The sequence below is a fragment of the Melanerpes formicivorus genome, unplaced genomic scaffold, assembly GCF_026170545.1.
Source record: "Melanerpes formicivorus ecotype bairdi unplaced genomic scaffold, bMelFor1.0.p_v2 SCAF_94, whole genome shotgun sequence".
Classification (NCBI taxonomy): Eukaryota; Metazoa; Chordata; class Aves; order Piciformes; family Picidae; genus Melanerpes; species Melanerpes formicivorus.
Window position 1 is genome coordinate 1687812 of NW_027142446.1, and position 20904 is coordinate 1708715.

Consider the following 20904-nt stretch of genomic DNA (forward strand, 5'->3'; position numbering starts at 1 on the left):
AAGCTATTGATGTATTTACAAATCGTTCTCCCACTTCTGAAAAGGAATTCCCCTCCCACTCCAACACCTACCAAAACTGTTTATTTGGCTTACACAAACACTTTGTCATTTGTAGGAGTCTGTATTACAGCGTTGTCAGTTTTTCCAAGACATTAATATGCTTTTCAGGGGGCTGCAATTATGTCAAGGCAGAAGGGTTTCCACAGCCAGGCACACACAGTCACATACATGCTTCAATCCACTATTCAGGTATTTGGGGACATAAAGTTAAGCATGCAAAAAGATCTGGTCGCAGCTGCATGCATCTAACAGAGAACTCAGCCCCAACCCTCTCCTGGACTAGACCTTACTGCAAAAATGTATTGCCCAAGGGCATTTGCAAAACATCACAGTTGTGTTTGTGCTAGAAATTGCAATCTTTCCCACTAACAAGCACCCTCTTCAAATCAAAACAAACCTTCCCCAGCTAAAGTTAAGATTACAGAACAAAGGAGTTCACCACTCAAAGTTCTTTCTTTCCTGTCTGTGGTTGGACATTACCCCACAGCCCTGACACAAGCCAAAATTCTGTTGATTTCACTGAAAAGGAGAGGCATGGAGGGACTGCAGGACTCAACCCAACCGTGAAGCTTTCAGTATGACACAACCACCTTTGGTGTTTGTAAAATAACCTCCAAAATGTGGTTTTGACTCTCCAGCTTGGGTGCAATGACCATTTTGCTAACAACATTCTGAACTTTGTATGAAATTCTTGAGCTGTCACCGTGTTCTTATATAAGCAACACCTTGACCTCTCAGTTGTGTCCTCTCCTGAATCATGTGGTTTCCAATTGGGCAGATGTTTGCATAACACATTTCCATAGATGTGTACAACAGTCCCTAAACTGTTGGTATTGTTTGATCTGATCTTTATGACCATAAACTCAACGCCCCTACCAAAGCTGAACCACCCCTCACTGACCAAGTGGCTCCACCGATTACACTGGGGTCATTTAAACATGAAGTTTTCTACCAAGTGACGATAGCACAATCTGGTTGAAATACGGGCTTACAGTGGAACATTAAATGAACATCACATTTTGGATTCAGAACTGCACCCAGCAGCCATCTGCAAAGATGCACTCATGTTTTGCTAAATTTGACTAATTTGACCACTAGAAATAATTATGATCAAATATGCTAAATGATGTAGAGACGACCTTTGGGGGTCCCTTCCAACCCAAACCATTCCATGGTTCTGTGTAACGTAACAATTCAGTATGTGTGCCTGCTGCACAGCACACTCCTTTTTCATGACTGGTAGAAGATTTTTAAACTTCTTACTGTGAAGAAGAAGGAAAAAAAATGTTCTAACTCAGAAAAAAACACAAACCAGTGCCCATCTGTCGGCTACAATGAAGACATCATTTCAGCTTACTACTCTTTCCTTTGTTTCAGCCCCACGTTCATTTTCTCTACATGCCACACTTTCCAAAGTGATGGATGCATTCTGCTATACCCATTCCACGCTAATCTCCTTTTTTTAAGTGTATTTTTGCCTCCTGAATTGTCAACTGCTGCTGTTGTTCGAATGCACGCGCAGGGCTGTCTAAAGCCTGAACTTCGCTGCAAGCAGAACGCCTCAAACAATTTGTAGCCTTACAAGAGTGTTATAAAAAAGGATCAACATGTTGTATTACCATGGAAATTGTGAAAAACATACTTTCCCAAACAAATATTACTTTTTCTCAATGGTATGAAGTAATGAAAACCACATGTGTAAATCTGCGATCCGTGCAGTAGTTCAAGCTGCAGCTAATAGAAAATACAGAGAGTGAACTCTGCCATATAAAGGATTCTTGTTACAGAAATATAATGTGAAAACCAGATGCAGACAGAAAACCTTAATCACAGATGGGAATGTAATCACTGGCACACAGAATACTTTTTTGATCAATCTCAACCATATGAGAAATGTATTTATTTTCTAAGGAATGCAATAACTCGAGAGAGTCTTCTATTTGAATTCAGTTAACCTCATATTCACAGTGCTTTTATCTTATATGTGGAGAGAAGGAGCATATAACCCCAGCCAAGATTTTTAGAGGAGCCATTTGCCCTGGCAAGTAATTCTTGTATCAGCTTATCTTTCAAGGAATTAATAGGATGTAAAGACTACAAATATCAGGATCAGCCGCAAAAGAAATCAACCAGCACTGCACTTCCCAGTTACTGCCAGAAACCCCTTCATCACCTAAGCAGTTCTCTGGTTAAATTTTGTCCTTAATAGATGTTTCTTTAGAGATGAAGCATGCTGTTGTGCTACCTTCTGCAAATCAGACCTGGAGTCCTACACCATAGGATACCCACAGAAAAGTTCAAAGCTAACTTTGCCTCAGGCTTCCTTCTAACTGCTGGAAGTCCCTGTGAGTACCCTCTACTCAACACAGCTTGGGGGTGGCAGGGGAAACAAAGGAGGCCACCCCACTGCAGCTATCCAGTTACATCAAGTGTCTAAAAGACATTCTACCAACTACCCACAACAAGCTCACCATTGCTAGTGACACTTCTGCCCAGCTTTTAGAAGATAGAAATACCTCAGCAGTAGCAAACTCCTCATGTAAAATATGACAATTGCCATTAAAATCCAAAAATCAAGCTCAGAATGCAGGTCATCAGTGTGCTGCCAACAAAACCTACTCACACTGGTACAAGCATCCTCAAAGCAACCACACTCTTACAGCTCGTGGAACATTCACATTTGCCTAGATAAAGGGTATACCTGCTGACTGAACAGGACTGGTACACTAAATTGCAATATATATTAAAAACAATAAAAAAGAAAAAGAAAGGAAAAAAAGAAAAGGAAAGAAAAAAGAGCTGGGAAATAAAACTTCAGAAAGCTAAAGCATTCGGAGAGGACAAACCTCCAGGCCCCTGGGTAGCAGCACAGGTCGTTTGCCTCCCAACAGTCTCCAATCCCTGCTGTACCCTCCACCTGGAAGTACCCAATCTACCCAAGAATACCACAGCTCTTTACACAGCACTGCCTGCCATGGTGACTTTGTGAAGGTACCCCAAAGCTGGTATTCATTTGTTTTAATAGTACTGAATACCATAAAACACAGTCTCAAGCTGCACCAGGGGAAGTTTAGGCTCGAGGTGAGGAGAAAGTTCTTCCTAGCAAGAGGAATTGGCCATTGGAATGTGCTGCCCAGGGAGGTGGTGGAGTCCCCATCCCTGAAGGTGTTCAAGAGGGGATTGGATGTGGCACTTGGTGCCATAGTCTAGTCATGAGGTCTGTGGTGACAGGTTGGACTTGATGATCTTTGAGGTCTCTTCCAACCTTGGTGATACTGTGATACAATGATTTGGTAGCTGTTGCACTGGAGGGGAGAGAGGGTGACAAAGCCTTTAATGGGCACAGGGTGGGCAGATTCTCCCTTAGAGCCTTTATGCCCCATTACCATCATGCAGTTTTAGTATCTGCAGTAAGAAGAGAGTCTCTTGGGTACCCTACCCAAAGAGTCCAGCAATAGCTCAGCACAGGTGTTTATCAGATGCATTCTGCTGAAGTTCCTCTAAAAGTGCTTCCTTAATTGAATGCCTGTGTGCTAGGGGAAACATGAAGTCAACTACTTGCTTTTTCCTTCCCGTGTTAACAACTAGCAAACTATTTGATGAAAATACTTTGATTCCACCACTGCAACAGAAGCTTTTTTTAAACCATCTTGTCTCTTCTGCCGTTCAATTTTACATTTCTGAGACTCCAGCATCAGCAGTGCAGAAGTCACCATTTAACACTAAAGTAAAACAGGCTGGATATGCTTGTCTTACTTCTAAACAAGCGTGCCTAGATTAATAATAAACTCTGGCCAGATATAGAAATTTGCATTTTTTTTTCCATATAGCAGCATCATCATGTGTGTAGAGTGCTAAAAACAGGAGTGCAATCTTCCAGCTGTAAAACAGTTCCATGTGACAAAACAGAGAGGGATCCTGAAAACTCCTGCTTCATGTCATGTGTGAGTGTGTGCGCGCCTCTGCCTTTTTTCCCCCCTCCTCATCTAATTTCATCTGTGAGAGTCTGTCCCTAGAGGACAAGAGAAGAGAGAACCAATTATATCCAGAGGTTGGTTTCTCCAAAATGAAGGCATCTGTTCCATGCCAACGACTTCCACATGGAAGAAAAACACAACTTTGAAGGCATCTGCGTTTATGGTTGACAGTCGCAGATCTTAGGGTCTACTGTAATTGCCCAGCTGCAAACATGATTTGGATGCTGCTGTTGTCAGCTGATCTCCTTGCACTGAAAAGAGGAGAGCTTAAATAGCAAATAGCTGGATAAAAATCAAGACATTCTTCCACAACGCTGACACCTTTTCCCTTCTGAAGGGAAATTGCAAAGTGGTTTTTTTTAAAACAGACATTTCAGGAAATATTCCACTTTAAAATGTTACACTTTAAATAACATGCAAGCCCAAGTACAAGGTACTCATTATTTTTTAGCGTTTCAGGCTGGTATTTTTGCAAGAGTGATTCAGAAAGCAGCATGATTCACCGGCCACAGAATCCTGCAGCCCACCTGATTTAGGCAAGTAGCCCCAGCAAAACCAAGAACACACCTGAGCAGTTCGGTATTTTCATCCAAAATGCACATGGCAGACAAATAATTAGCATGGTATTTCTTACTCGGATCACACCATATCCAACTTGAGTTGATACATTCCAAAAGACACTTAAAGAACTATCGGTGGTATTTGAAAACTTGGCTTACAGCGTTGGCTGTGACACGTGCAGCGAGGTAACTGCGCAATGAGGGAGCTGGGGCTGTTTAGCCTGGAGAAGAGGAGGCTCAGGGGAGACCTTATTGCTCTCTACAACTACCTGAGAGATGCTGTAGCCAGGTGGGGATTGGTCCCTTCTCCCAGGCAACCAGCACCAGAACAAGAGGACACAGTCTCAAGCTGTGCAGGGGGAAGTTTAGGCTTGATCTTAGAAAGAAGTTCTTCACAGAAAGAGAGCTTGGCCATTGGAATGGGCAGCCCAGGGAGGGGTGGGGTCATCATCCCTGGAGGTGTTTACGAAAAGCCTGGATGCGGCACTCAGTACCATGGTTTAGTTGATTAGATAGGGCTGGGTGATCAGTTGGACTTGATCTTGGAGGTCTCTTCCAACTTGGTTGATTCTGTAATTCTGTAAGGCTATGTACCCCCTCTGTTAAAAAAATCAAGCAGTCAGTCAAGAAGCCGCTCATCCAAAGGAGGAAGACCCTGACTGATCTTCTAAAGCACAGCACTGAGTGCCATGTAGGGTTGGGACTAGGGGTGGTGCAGTTGCAACAAAGACAATTAAAACCCAACTGGCCTAAGTAGGAAATGCATTTACATTCCTCATCCTTCATTCACCAGCTAGAAGTGGATCATAATTTCCTAGACATGGTCAGGTTTTGTAGTTTTTCTCACCTTGCACTTTCAGCAATAGCTTGAAAGAGACACTCTGTTAGGAAAATACCTTTCAGTTTTTGTTTGATTGGCTTTGTTTGCTTCATAAAATTATTTCATTATTCTGCTGGATTCCAGCTACAATCCTAAACACACTTTGCAGCAATGGCATTCAGCCCTTCCAACCAGGTAGCCACAGAGCTTGAGAAGCACAGAAAGATTCCTACACAGTTTCCCTTGCCTGCCACATGCCTCACGCTATTATGAACGCATGAAGTAGTGAACCTGGGGGAACACAGTAGGCCTGACATTTCCTGACCACTTCTAAATTGCCTCCAGGAAGGACAAGAGTTGGGAGTGAGGACAATTAGCACAGCCACCTGCTTCCTGTGACCTCCTGGGGAGCAGACACCGACACTGATGACTTGCTCTGGCAGTGTCACTGAGGTCCCGTCCATGCTTCTCTTCCCAGAGAAGCTATGGGATAATAAAAACAATAGCAACCAATAATAGCTTTGTAAGAGAAGGTGACATTTAGGCCTGGACTTCAAAACAAGACAGAAAGATGGAAAGAGACAGAAAGAAAGACAGAAAGAAAGATGGAAAGACGGAAAGAGAAAGAGAGGAAGACAGAAAGGAGGAAAGGAGGAAAGGAGGAATGGGGAAAGGGGGAAAGGAGAAAAGGGGGGGGGGGGGGGGGAAGAAAGAGAACAGAAGAAAAAGTTAACATCAAAATCTGTCCACGTGAAGTGGATGGGACAAGCAAATCTCAAAATGTAAAAGGGAAATCTTGCATTGATTCACTCTTTACTGTAGCTGTTATTTACTAGAGCTGTACATTTCCCTGGAAAATTTTGGAGCTGGCAGCTGGCTTAAACACAAGTTTAACACAGCTCTTGGGATACAGAAGTTGAGAATCCTAGCCCTATGGACTCAATAGAAAGCTCTGAGAGTATTGCTAACAGAAGGAATAGACTTTGTCTCTCCTTAATATGGAAGTCTTGCCAGGTAAGTCTGTCATTTACAACTAAAAGAGAATGACTTCGTCCATGTTCAGACCTGAGCTAGCTCACTTAAACCTTACATGAGGTAATGTCATTAGAGCTGCATCGGGATCCAAGTCTCAGAATCGATCCAACCAAGTACAGCTAGGATCACAGAAGTGAGATAGGCGCACAGAAAGCCTCAAGATCCAGATCCTCATACTGGTGTTTAGACAAGAGAAACATCATTTTCAATAAGAAATGGGCACGTGAATACCACGGAAGACCTGAGCTGCTGTACTTTCATTCAGTGGTGACCCATGGAGTTGCATTAATTTATCATGATGCACAAAAAACACAGAACATTCAGAAACTAAGCTAGGCTACTCAGATCAGCACCATGGTCTCCTTGGTCTCCATGGTCTCTGCAGCAGCTTGAACACAGGTTGCAGGATGCTTTTCCAGCATTAAGTGGTTTGCCAACAAGCTTTAAAAATAATAAATAGTACAGTCATGAAACAGCTCTTGCTTAATGGTTCCTAGAACTCAGTGACTTCAATCATTAAACCCCTTTCTATAACACTAGCCTTAAATACTTTTAGCACTGCCACCATTAAAATAAAATAAAAAATCAGCCTGGCACTGCCATCCATTGAAAGCACACCCACAGGTGCCATTATCCCTAAATTTCTTGGCAGGCTTCTCTGGCACCACTATGCTTTAATGGCTCTGGCAACAAACCCCACCTGGATGCCACTGAAAGCACTCCTTTGGAGCACTCTTCCCAAATACCCTTTGCAGCAGCATCATTCTGTCTCCTTTGTTGCATCCTAATCATTTTGTTTTCTGGCAATAGTCTCATCCTCTCTGTCAAAGCCTGAGCCGCTCTGGGGCAGCTCTCTTCCTGAACTTGTCTAACACGTGTGATTCAAAGTTGGGGTGAATTTTCCAAGAGGATTTCAGGACAGTATCTTTGCTGCTCAAGCTGGGTGTTCATTCACATCCCAGCTTTAAAATGCATTGTATTACATCCCAGTAACACACATGCCCAAACCAATAGGAAAGCAAAGCACAAGTACACACCCCTAGATAATCTGATGCTTCGTAACAGACATTGGTAAACCTTGGGACTACCAGAAGGCATACAAATTCACTCAACATGCCACCCAACCTGTCCTGACAGCATGAAGAACCAGTATCTTGATACAGATGTTACAGAAGTGAAAGAAACAAAACACAGAGAATGTAATCTGGAAAAACAAATAATTTTGGGGAAAGGTGAAGAAGAAGTTTTGGGGACTGGATTGTGGTGTTTTTTTCCCCCAAGCTATTTAAAATGACACCTGGGCTACAAGCAAAAGGGGCACCTGCATAGTCATCATCAGTCATCAAAAAATGCAGCCAGCAGGTCTCCAAATAAAAGGAACCACAACAGAAAATGGCTACTGATAATGACTACTACTTATGCAAATTGTGCATTAACATCCAACAAGGCAGCCACACAGAAGCCTCCCAGAGCTACAGAAGTAACTACGGCCTTGTACAGTTTGTAATGGTCATGCAACTGTTTCCCCAGACACTCACCAAAATCCCTGGTTTTTACTCACTGCACCAACACAGCTTTTCAGAAATAGTATCTATTTCATGATCTGCCACTCTGTGCAGATTAATTCCACTCCACTAGGTGGAGTCTTCTGTCTTTCCAGACTGCAACCTAATTTCCCAAAGGATCCATTATTATCCTCCATGAAATTTGGATATTTACTTTATTGCAAGCACTATCCTCTACCTGTCTTGACGGACAGAGACACTGCAATGAACCAAACACCTTGTTGAAATGACTGGAAAAGATCATGAACTATCCCATGGAGATCCTGTATCAGCAGGTTGCAATCTGGGATGGTTCAGGAATAGCATTGCTGTGCAGTGCTATACAAATCGACTGCACTTTTACTATAACTAATTTCAATAAATAACTCTGACTGGAAAAAAGGCAGGTCGCCATACTGCACATGCCCCAAAGCCACATGTGAACAAAATCAAGTTGCTGAGCTTCTTTTAAACTCTCCATGTGCATTCAGAAACACTTTCAGTATCTTGGACGCCCTTCCTTCCCAGGCATCCCAAAATGTGTTACAGAAAATGAGAGGGAACAGGAAAGAATCCCCGTCCATATTCAGATTTCCATTCACAACCACTGGAGTTAAATATGGCAGGTATTCAACAGCAACAGCAAAATACCATCCCCCCCCCCCAAAATAAAATTAAATAATTAATAAATAAATGAATAAAATCCCATGGCCATAGCAGAAACTCCCTCAGTTTAACAACTCTCCAGGTAGACAGCATCACAGTATTTCCACTAACATGCTACCACTATGCATTTCCTTGGCAGTATCTGTGATCAGAAAGCGCCATGCAAGCATCAAGCACTAACAGGAGGCTCCTCAAGGCTCTCACATCCCCGGGTCAGGCGAGGTAGGACTCCCCAGCACAGCTCCTGCTGTTGGCAGCTCTCACAAGCTATTTAAGGCTACAGACATTTTGCCCCCGTCGGCCGTGGGTTTGGTAATATTTACTTCTCCTACATATGTCTAGAACTATGTATACGTCCCACAGAAGGTGAGGTTTAACAGGGTTAGCTTTGTTGGGGAAAAGAAGGTTTTGAGGAAAGGAAACAACGTTCATGTTTAGAAGATTTGAATCTAGTGACTGTCACAGGATGTAAACAATTTTCTGGGGAGGGAGGCTTTTTGTTATGTTTCAGGAGTGCAGACTTTCGGATAAAATCTGTATAAATAATCATCCCTCTGCCAGTCAGCATCAATTCACGCACGTGCGCATACGGGTATGTTTAGAAACACAAACTCGGAAGCTGACGTGCCACAGACTCCTACTCAACCTACCAAACGCAAGCACCTCACACAAAATCCCTCCTGCATTTAAATTTCACTTTAGTGAACTTTAATTATTTCTGATATGTAGATCTTTTGGGAGGAAAATCCCCCTTAGTGGGGGACAAAAGCTTTAGAAAGCCAGTTGCAAAACCAAACAGAAGCATCAGCAAGGTCCTTTCCCATGCCAAAAAATAACTCAGTTCCTGAGTACTAGATCAGGACCCAAGAGCTCAAATCCATTCTGGTATTAAAATCAGGTAATTCTCTCTGTTGAGATACATAAGTACAACCTCCTTTTATCCTGCATGTTTACTCATCTTATGTACACACAAAGCTCTATAGATACAACAGCAAATTATCCATTCTTCATTTACATCCTTATGTATAAAATTTGAACAAACACATTCCCTTTTCATTAGGTATTTTTTAATTAAAAAGCAATACTGTTATTTTCTCTGGAGATGTTTCTGATGGAATATTTATGCTCTACCAATGCTGTGCTTGCCAGGTTCAGAAAAACTCCCTCGGATTTAACAGCCCCACAGCACAGAGTATTTTTGTATATACATGTGCAAGCCTGGTTTAATCCTTCCATTTGCCACAGAAAAAGTTACTCCAAAAGCCCCATTCACTAAAAACTCCTTGATGAGCCTAAACTTGAGATCTGCAGGTACAGCAGGGATGAAAGGAGCCAAATGTTGTGTCACACTGCACATCCTCTGCTTTGCACAAGGTCCTTACTAGTAGGCAGAGCTGTACTGTTGCAATGGGGAAGCAGTCACTCCTCATTTTAAGCTACAATCATGCTTTATTAATAAAATGAAAGTACAAGTTTAATCCATTTACCAACACAGTGACATTCAGCTGCCCTGTGCCACTTTTACAGCCCAAACAGATAGGGTCCTAATTGCATAATGCCGTTTTATCTGCTGAAGATAAAAGTGCCGATAAACAAAAATGCACATCAGGCAGGAGGTTTTTCAGAATAGTTGGGTTTTAGGTTTTTGTTGTGGGGTTTTTGTTGTGGGTTTTTTGTTTTTTTTTTTAAATAACCCACTTGCATTAACAAAAGATTGCAATGGCTTCCAAATTATAGGGTGTTATTTTTAGTGGAAGTAGTTCAATATTCATATTGGAGCAGATGTAGCAGTTTAACAAAACAGCTCTTCAAATCCTGCACAAATTGAAAACAGGAAAACTGATTGCATTTTCTCTTATCACTTTCCCTTTCTGAATTGACACTTTTGGCCTTCTGAAAATTTACACATGGCTTTCATCTCAACAGCACCTGCTGATCAAACAGAAACCTAACCATTTTCATGAAAATGGTATAAAGGACTAGTTTTCTTTTTACCATCTTAAAGGGCATCAGCAGTCCATTTGATGGCAACAATTGCTGAGTGGATGGCACACTCAGAACACATTTTATATTTTCATTACACTTACTTTTAAAAATTAGTTAAATCACCAGTGGCTCTTTCATATTAGCTCTTTGTCTGCCTTAAATTAATTTCAATCTCCATCTCTGCCTAACCCTGATGAGTTTCATTCTACAATCAGCTAGGATTTAAAGAAGATCTGAAAGCCTTTGAAATAAGAAGACACATTGTACATTCTGCAGCCAAGGGGTCTTCTTTATTTATACATTTATATGCAATCATATAAATTCATACATACAATTATACACAGACACACATATTGTATGGATATTTCTTTCTACAGTGCTTATACCAAGGAAGAACGTGTGTGTGTGTGTGTGTGTGTGTACGTACCACTTTGATATAGCCTCACTGCATTGAATTCTCTCAGCATTGTCAATGGAGCACGCTGAAGGGGGAGAGATTAAAAATGCTTTTATTTAAAGTTATTTGTTTTCTTTGCAGTCTTCAGACTGAGAGAAGGTTTAGCAGGTGCTTTGGAACTTGGGCTCCAAGATCAGGCTGAGATGCTGCCACTGGCAAACATCACAAGCATGCAAACAGCACAATCAGAGGTCCTTGGGCTCCCGCAAAAGTTTACGGTATCATGTATATAAAATATGAAACATAAGTACCTTGTTATCCTGTCAGCTTCTGAGCCCGTAAACTCTGAAGCACAGCAGCAGGTAACAAGGACCATCTTCCCTTGTACATAATTCTGGGTGTAATTAAAGACACTCCTGAAGCCCGCTATGTGTCAGCTTCTTAACTGATAGAGCCCTAACCCTTCTGAAGTACTACGCTGCCATCCATTACCATTCTGCTTCAGTGATAAGGTAACCTGAAGGCAGAGATGACATACAGTAATACATGTGCCACTCCAGACAGTTGGTTCGTGAATTTCAGTGTTTCATCATGCTCACTGAGGCAATCACAAACCTGAAATGTCAATATGTTCAGTCAATGGAAGTAAAATAATGGGGCTCTATTGTCTTACCCTATCGATCTGGCGCTGTCAACAAGAATACATGCCCCCCTGGCTTTAAACAAATTTTAATTAGGCTTTCAGTTACCAGCTCGTATCTATATATCCATCTGCGCAAACACCTGACAACCTGAAACTGCGATATAAATATTGCAAACTTTTAAATATATTTTAAAGGTGACTGCTGAACGCCGCTTCGCGACGCGCTCGCTGGTAAAGCCCTCTGCCAAAGCGGCGTGCAGGCGCACGCTGAGCGTGCTAGCCATCCAGGGTCCTCAGCCGGTGAGGACTGGAAAAAAATCACCATCAAAAGAAAAAAAGAACCCACACAAACACATAACCAAAACAAACCAAAAGAAATTAAAAAGAAAAAGGGGGTGGGAAGTGGAGGGAGGTCGTTTTTCCTAAAAGCGCTGCCATCCTCCACAGGGATGCTGGAAGCCAGGAGCCTCCACTGAAACCACGCCGACACTGACACGGGGGTGCCCGCACGCCGGGACCTGACAGCCCGCTCCTGTCAGCACCCGAGACGGGAAAGCCTGGCTTGTGGGAAGGCGAACCGCCGCGGCAAGCCCGGCTCAGCCAGAAGAATTCCGTGCTTCACCTTGGCCCCAGCCGCCACTCCGCTCGGCTCTCCCGCCCCCTCTGCTCCTCTTCCTCCCGTCCCGCGGAACACCCAGACAAGTCGCTCTCCTCCGCCCGCCACTGCGTTTGAAGCAGGGTCCCCTCGGGAACCTATTGTTCTCCGGCCACCTCCTCCGTCCCCACGGCGAGCCCGGCGGGCGAGCCCCTCCCTGCTCCCCCCGGCGCGGCCCGGGGGCGGGGGCAGGCAGCGCCCAGGCCGCGGCCGCCCCACGCACAACAAAAGGCAGATCCCCTCTCCCTGCCAGCTAATCTCTGCCTGTAAATCCCCCGCCCGCTACGTGGGGCAGATAAGAGGTTACATCTTCACTTCTCCCTGCTCCTATCGACTGGTACAGCGGCGAGGGAGCCGGGCGACGCGGGGCGGCGAAGAGCGCCCCCCCTCCTGCCTGCCTGCCTCTCCCCGAACCGCGGGTGGAGATTACCTTCCGGCGGAGGCAGGGAGGGAGGCGCCGGCGCGGCCCGGGCTTTGTGCGCCTTACACGCCTCGCAGCTTATCTGCGGCGCAAGGACGGCACATCGCGCCTCCGTGGCCCCGCCGGCGCCGGGGGAGCGGGCCGGCGGTGTGCATCGGGGCGATTACGGTATCAGCGCGGCCCAGACGGAGGCCGGAGGATGCACGGTGGGTGTGAAGGAGTGGGGCTGGGGCGGCGCGGCGGGGCCCGGGGTCCCTGGGGAGGCCGCGCCCGGCATGAGGAGAGGCGCCACCTCCGCGCCGCCCACCGGGTGAGAAGGCGGCGGCTCCCTGCGTGCCCTGCTCTGTGCTTCTGCCTTGAACAGGTAGACGTCTCCGCCGGCTCCGGCCCTGAAAGTTGCTCCCAAACGGCTCCGGGCCAAAGACCCTTCCAGAGACCCAGGGGAACACGGCGCTGGCTCTCCAGGGTTCCCTCACCTGAACGCACCTCCACTTCCACAGACCATACCTGCATCCCCCACAGAACACGATGGCTCCTGGCCCAGAAAGTTCCTGGCTCAGAAATTTCCTGGTCCAGCATGGTCAAGAGATGTACAAGCTCCAGGTCAGGCCAAGTCCTGACCTAATCCAACCCACGCAGCCTTGCCAATGGCAGACGAGTCTACACGCTGCTGTTACACGCAGTGGCATCATTCACTACAGGTTGACACATCAGCCAGACTAGGTGCCTACACTTAACAGTTCAGCTTTTGAGAAAACAGAGGGTTTGTTTTGATGGGATTCATCATAGAGACTAGCTTATCATGAGGTACAGGGAGGGGAGGCAGCAAAGCAGCCCAGCCTGCCTACCATGAGCACAGCCAGCCAGCAGAATGGCTACACCAGCAGCGGGTTGCCAAGTGAACTCTCTGCTCTCAGCTGTTTAAAGTTTTTAAAATATCTCTCCTTAGGAATCAACATTTATTTGTTAAGGAAGCGTTCCCATTGCACAGCTGCAGAGGAGCACCGGGAAACCTAGTATGAGGACAATGACAGCATGCTGCAATGAGACAGGCATTGTTTGGCTCAGAATTCCCTCCAAAATCACTTGTCCAAGATAGCAGGTTTTTTCCACAAGAAAAGAAATAAAGGGCATTTGACACATAACACAAAGTGAAAACCAGAACCTAGATGGGGGCAGGGTGTGTGTGTGAAAATCGTGTCACCGCAATGAATGTCAGATAAAAAGGGGTCTGTCACAAATCCTCCACTAATCCAATAATGTGAAAACCTCTGGGTATCACTGAGACGTAGCACAAGGTAATTTATTGTTATTATTATTATTATTTTTCAGAAACCACTCTGTATGTTTAGCCTTAGAACAAGACAGCAATTTGGCTTTTTTTTTTTTAAGCACAAAACCAAGGCTTTGGGGTTTTTTATTAAAGCAAGCTGATTTTCACATGTCAAATTTACTATGCATTCCTCAGCCAGTATTTTTACCCTGAAGAAGAACCACTTCTCCCTCTCCACTTCCTCACAGTTGTCAGTTGTGTGACAACCATATTTAGAGGTAATCAGACAGGTCATATTACAAAAGTTAGTCGACTCACTTGAAACCTTAGCCCACCCCCACCCCCCACCCTAAACTTAATGGTATGTTCTATGCATTTCTAAAGAAAAGTGTCTTTAATTCATTCAACCTGCAAGGCACCACAGAGCTCTCTCTGCTGCATATGTTCCTTCAAAATACTATGTACAAATGAGACATTGCTCTTTATATTTTTTGTTGCAGATGGTTTTTTACCCTTGAAATACATACTTATCATCTTGTGAACTAATTTATGATCCATCAGATTCTCATCTTGCAGAGCCACCACCATGTGTCTTGTGTCTCTGTTGGCCATTCCCACAAGCAGCAGCTTTACTGCTCGTATCACAATTCTCTAAAGCAAAACTAATCCAGGATTCTTCCTAATGTAAATGGTTTGCTGCAAAAACACTCAAGATTTTCAAATAAATCAATGTGTGTTAATAAAATAAATACAATCAGAGTATAAATGTGGAACAGAAGTGGCGTTCCATAAGCACAGCTGTCTCAAAGTCCAAGCTGCAGGCTAGAAATCTTAATTTCAACTGACTCTCTCTTAATAATGGGTTACCTTCCTATAAAGCGTGAAGTCCATCTGCCCCAGGCAGATAAGTTTTGAAGCATTAAAACAGATAAAAATCTAACATTTTCTTTCTTGCATTGAATATGTGAATTCTAGTGTGCTATAATGTGAGAATTCCAACATATGACCATTATGGCATAATATCTCATCGCTCAGCTTGTCATTACTTCACTTGTAATTCTTATGTTAATTATGTTCATAATTACTGTAAACAGATGTGGTAGAAATTCATGTGACCTTTTACTGCAGAATGCATTTTGCACTCTCTCCACTTTTCTTTTTTTTTCCCCCTTACCAACATAGTGTTAAACCAGAGAAACTACTTGTGACACATCCTGCACCTACGTGTGTACACATTTAACAAGGAACCACTTCTACCTAGTAATATTTCAGCCAAGGAACCACCTTGACATGAAAGTAGCAATGGTAACCAAGATGTTTACCCTGAAACATACCCCTAAAAGACCGTGCTTACAGTGAACCTTTTTGACTAAGCCTAGCTAAAGCCACCACTGAAGCCTAGGACTTAAATGGAGCGCTGCATTTTTATTCAGCACCTTTGTTAATGTAGCAGGATCCTGCTTTACAACTGCAAGTACATGACAGCCATACAGCAATTTATTTTACTCACAGCCCGACCATCACTGTCTGTACACAAAACACATTTACAATAAAATCACTATGGATTTCATTAAGAGAAAGCCTACTCGAATTTCATTTCTTTGGACCTAATCTATAATTAGTGTGGACAGACAGGTGCAAACCCTTCTCCTCTACAGATGGCTACTGGAAATGGTGCAAAATAGCTCCTTCTGTTTAAACAACACAGAGATAACCTGCTCTGCTCTTATCACTTACAATTACCTCCATTATACTGAACTAATGTTTACTTTAATAAAATGTCCACTGTTCTCTAAATGCTATTTAGAAACTTTCATATCAATGGCAGGAAAAAGGAAAAAAAAGGAAGATGGAAGTCAATGTCTTTCAGATGAAAATAATTTTTTGGTGGAAAACAAAAAAGCCTTTTAAAGGGACTTTGATTTTACATCTGCTGAGCATTCTTCTTTATCCACAAAACCACACAGTATACTACTTCCTGATGTCTTTATGCTACCATATAGTAATCAAGTTTATAGTAAATAAGAACACAGCCACTATGATTTTAAAGCAGTTCTTTACAAAGGAACATCTATGTTGAAAACCAAGACCCTTTACATTCAAAGTTCAGTTTTGAAACTAACTCATATAGGTCCTTCACGTGAAAGAAGGTGAAGAAAATGTAATCTGGAAGCCAATGCTTTAAGAATACACTCTCACTACTTATGCTAAATTCAGTGTCAGTTTGAACTTTTACAAATATTATAGATTTCTATTAAGGGCTGCATGAAAAAAAGAGCTGTCTGCTACTGACTACAGGGATCAAAGTTTTCTTAATGTATTCATTAATCATTTTCTTTTTACATTTCTGTAGCCAAGCCATGAGAAATAACCCCTTCACAACACAAAAGTCACGTTTTATTTCAGCTGATAAGGTTTCATGATCTCTGCATGCAACTTAAATTTCTACAGAACAAAGAACCAAGCTCTTCTCCCTAGCCCCCCAGTCCAAAATATCTGAAGCTCTGGCAATAGCAACATACTAATATCCTTATTCAATTAGCTAAAGATTTAATGGTAATGGACTGTGGCAAGTGGATTTGAAAGATGAAAATGACAATTGTAAGTAAGCCCTTTCTCCCATCAACCCCAAAGCAGATGCCCGTTTCACCCAAAGTGTCTGTCAACGAGGAGTTTGCAGTCTGCACAGTACCTCAGTGAAGTGAGCTTCGCATTCAACGCCTGTCGTCTGAAGTTCATTTCAGAGAAGGGAGAAACAGGATTTGACAGGGAAGAATGTCCTGAACCGACTAGCCACTGGCCAGCACTCCAGGTGGAGCTATTTTTCTCCCCATTATTCTATAAACAATACTTCCAGTATAAAACTCCATGTGCACACAGGCATACAGAGTGTTAAGCGTATACAGATGAGAGACACCGTGTGATGTTTTACTGGTCCATTATTTGGGCACGAAACGAGTTAACATTAAGGTGGTCAAAAATGGTAGAAGGCAACGTTTTACTTAAAAAGATTTTGGAAACTATTTAAAAGCTCAAAGCCTTTGAAGAAAAACAACTTGTGCAGCAGTTGCCAGGAAGCAGTGACCTAACACTGCTGTCTGCATTCCATTACAAACAGAATGGTTCTTGTCTCCTACAGCATGTTCAACCCAGCCGCTCACCCTCCTGCAAACGCGGGGCCGAAGGAAGAAGTCCTGCCATCATCTCCTGTACGCCTCCGCCTGGCTCCAGTTTGCCAGAGACATCAACAGATTTAAGGGTGGGTTGGGTTATTGGTGGGGTCTGGGGTTTTCTTGTGCTGCTGCATGGTTGAGCTTCCCATGACAGCAAAGAAAAATGGCTCATAAATTGAAAGTGCAGGCAGTTATATTAAGGGTCCAGATAGGATAAAACTGACGTTAGAAAAGTTGCCAATTATCAAATAAAGTGTAACTACCTAATTAAAATCCTCCACAGCTAGTCTCACACCTAACAAAGCCTGTAAAGCCAGATCCCTATTTTCACATATTTTCGTACCATTACGAATAAGCCATAGTCAGATCTTTACTGTTTTTTCCTACCGACGAGGAGCCACAGAACCACCTAATGTTAAAACCAGGGTGTACAAACAAGATAGACTAACTTTTTTAACATTCAGCAGAGCTGAAGGAAATTCCCTGATCATACTGGATTTCCTAAGGAAATCAGCCCAGAACAAACTGGATGAGGTTTTCAGACTTCTCATGGAAAGGTCAAGCATCAGCTTTAATAACCACTAGAAACCAGTTTCAATCCTCTCGGCTATCCGAATTCACTAAACCGTTAACAGAAAAGCAGAACAGAAAACCTGGACAATAGAATCCAAGTCTAAAAATGTCTTTCACGCCTCAAACTACCGTTAACAAAGTTGCTTATTTAAACTTTCCATCGCATCTGTCAGGATGCAGAAATGGAGAAGGAAATGTAAGGCTACAAGAGCATAATTAAATAAATTATATTCGCCCTTAGCCCTAACATATTGTGTTTACAAATACAATAATTATGTTTCTAGCTACATGTCAAAAGAAAATATTTTCCGAGTCCTTCAAAAAGCATGCAAAGCATTACTGTAAGTAGGAAGTAAGTCAAAACAGATTAGTAGACCAAAAATGGGGAAGAGGAGGGGGGAGGAAAAAAAAAAATCCTGCTTTGGTCAGCAACTCGGACCACCATCAGGGGATAAATCAATTTGCAGCAGCTGTGGACAGCCATTTAAGTCTGGGGCCTGAACAGATTAATTAGGGGAAGCGATGTTAAAAGTTAAAGGGGTCAGCGTTACATTAAGCACACGAATATTTGCTGGAGGAAACGCCTGGCTGTACATACCAAGACTCAGAAGACATCCTTCTAGTCCGTCAGGGCTATGCCTATAGCCAAACGTTTGGCACTTGCAGTGTTCCCACGGACAGCACGGCAGCTCCCGCTGCCTGCGTTTGAGAGGTCCATGCCTCTTTTTGCCCAGCCCCTGCTATGCCATGCCTATGCCCGTCACCGCGTCCTGCTCTGCCTGCAAAGGCGAGCCCGCAGCTGTGCACAACGCACCGTGCAAGTGCACCTTGGAGACGTTCCGGCAGCGTCAAGACAGACGCGTCCAGCCTCGCTGCGCTTGGCAGGGGGAAGGCGAGCAGCTGCGGAGGGAAGGCAGGCTGGCTGCCGCGGGCTGAGCCGCTCTGGGCCGCGCCGAGCGACCTGCGGGCAGCAGCTGCCGGCTCCAAAGACGGCACTGCCAGGAGCCTGCGCGACAGCTCCTGCCCTTGCTGTGACTCAGGGCAAGGCAGGGCTGAGGTACCAGGGGGTGACTGGCAGAGCCTGCTGCGTGCAGATCCGGAGACCCGCCGCTGCTCCACCAAAGAAACCCAAGGGGCTTCCAGGCGGCCCTTCCCCACCCTGGCGGTGGCGGGGAGCTCCGGGCTGCGGCCGGGCAGGGCGGTCCTGTGGCGCCGAGCTCTGGCTGCGATTCGGGGGCAGGCGGCGGAGGCTGCCCCAGCGCCTCTTACCTTCGCCCTCCCTTCCCTTCAACTCAGTGAACTGAGAGAAATCACATTTTAGCCGTGGTTGCAGCAAGAGCAGTTTGAGAGCTGCGTCCTTAGTTACTTTCAGTTTCTCATCAATATTTGGGAGAGCAGGGGACAGTAACAGCTCTATAAATTAACTCCTCCATAAATTAACGTGTCATGGAGTCAGTAGTGCTCCTGCTAGGGTGGCAAGTCCATCCCTAACCTAAACCAAATTTTAGCCCAATCTCTCAACTTTGGCACTAACAAAAGGAAACTAGCCAAAAGTCAACGGCTCGTCCGAATGACCGGGAGCGTGGTTTTCATCCTTCCAATCTCTCTTATCGATGATGAATTTATGGAATCAAACCACTCAGCTCAGCTTGGCGAGCTGACACAATTACACTGCAGGGCAGTTTTGGAAATATAATTCCTAACGTTCCCAGTCTTTTCAGGAAACAAGGTACTTGCACGATCGCGGTGCAGCTCAAGACGATGTGCACCGCCTGAAATATTTCTTGCAAAGCAGCCTGAAGTGATGTTGCCAATGCTACATCATAATCCGATGAAACAAAACGAAAATCCCACCAGAAATATTTCAGACACTCCGACTCACGTTGGCTAGCTGTGATCTGGGGAGGAGGGAGGAAGAAGGAAAAAAACAGGCAAGTCCTAAATCCGGCAGAAACCCAACGGTATGAAAAATACGTGCTTGGGAGGGTTGTTTTCTGCAACACCAGGTTATTTGGCTTCTGGGCTCTCGAGAAATATTCGGGGCGCGAATCTGCGAGGCGGGGACAGCGGGTCAAGAGCTGCACGCAGAGCTAACCTCGCCCGGCAGCCCCGCTCCGTCGGGCTCGGTTAAAGCCACGGGAGCCCCTCGGAGCCAGGCGAGCCCTACGGGAAACAAGGAAGGGGAATGGAAAAGGGGCTCGATCTCCTCCCGCCCCAGCGCGCCCTGCCCTGTCCGCGCCCCGTACTCACACTGCAACGGACCGGAGATTCCCACCATTCGCCACGGGCTGCAAGCTGCAAATAAAAGTTCCCGTCCTGCTCGGGGGAGAGCCGGCAGCCCAGGCTGCTGGAGGGGCGAGGGGGTGGGAAGGGGGAGAGCAGCGCAGCGCGGCTTCCCTTCCCAGTCCAGATGATCCACGTCCACAAAAGTCAAAACGAGCTGAGGAGAAACTCCAGCTGCTCTTCCCCCTCCTCCTCTCTCTCTCTCTCGCCTTTTTTTTTTTTTTTTTTTTTAAAGGAGGATCAGCTCAAGAGAGACTACTGGTTCCAGGGGAAAGGACAAGAACCAAAAATAAAGCAAAGTCTCCAAGTCGAGATAGTTAATGCCCAGGTCCTTCTCCGTGTTGCTGCCGCCGCAAGACAACCGTGCTGTGGAGCGCAGGGAGCGGCCGCTGTCAGTGGCGGGGTCTCTGCGTGTCTCCGGGCATCCAGCGCATAGCTCTGCCCCCGGCGAAGCCGTGCCGCGCCGGTGCCGTGCCGGTGCTGTGCCGAGCCGAGCCGAACGAGGCCGCGCCGCTGCGCCCGGCTCCCCCGCTAGCAGGCAGCGCGCGCGGCAGGCAGCATACTGCCAGCAGCCGGCCCGGCCTCGCTACCCAGGTGCAGGGGGGGAGGGCTTAAAGCAGTGGGAGGTGATAGAGGTAGGAGACATCTGTGTCGTGAGGGGGTTAGTGGGGGTCAAGTATATGTTAACAATAGGCGAGCGCGGTCCCTCTCGGGCAGCCTGCCTACTCTTTCTTTCTTTCGCTGGCTTTTACTGGGTGGACATCTAACTTGCTCCCTAATGATGCCTCCCCGGCTTTAAGAGTCCAGACTGCCCTGCAGTAACCCAAGACAAACACTT

The 20904-nt window shown here is 45.1% G+C and overlaps 1 protein-coding gene across 5 annotated transcripts in view; it reads right to left on the minus strand.

Annotated features, from left to right (window-relative positions):
- The window catches only part of RUNX1T1 (RUNX1 partner transcriptional co-repressor 1), a 123552-nt gene extending 102938 nt beyond the window's left edge, over positions 1-20614 (minus strand). Inside the window, exon 1 of one of the 5 annotated variants that reach the window (XM_068165877.1) lies at positions 20034-20614. Coding sequence is in view for 1 of the 5 variants with exons in the window: in XM_068165879.1 (XP_068021980.1) it covers positions 20034-20061 (28 nt within the window). In the remaining 4 variants the exon portion in view is untranslated. Of the gene's footprint in view, positions 1-18381; positions 18544-19665; positions 19859-20033 lie in introns of those variants that run through there. The other 4 variants (XM_068165879.1, XM_068165883.1, XM_068165878.1 and 1 more) reach the window with 4 other exon arrangements.
- Positions 20615-20904: the final 290 nt, after the last annotated feature.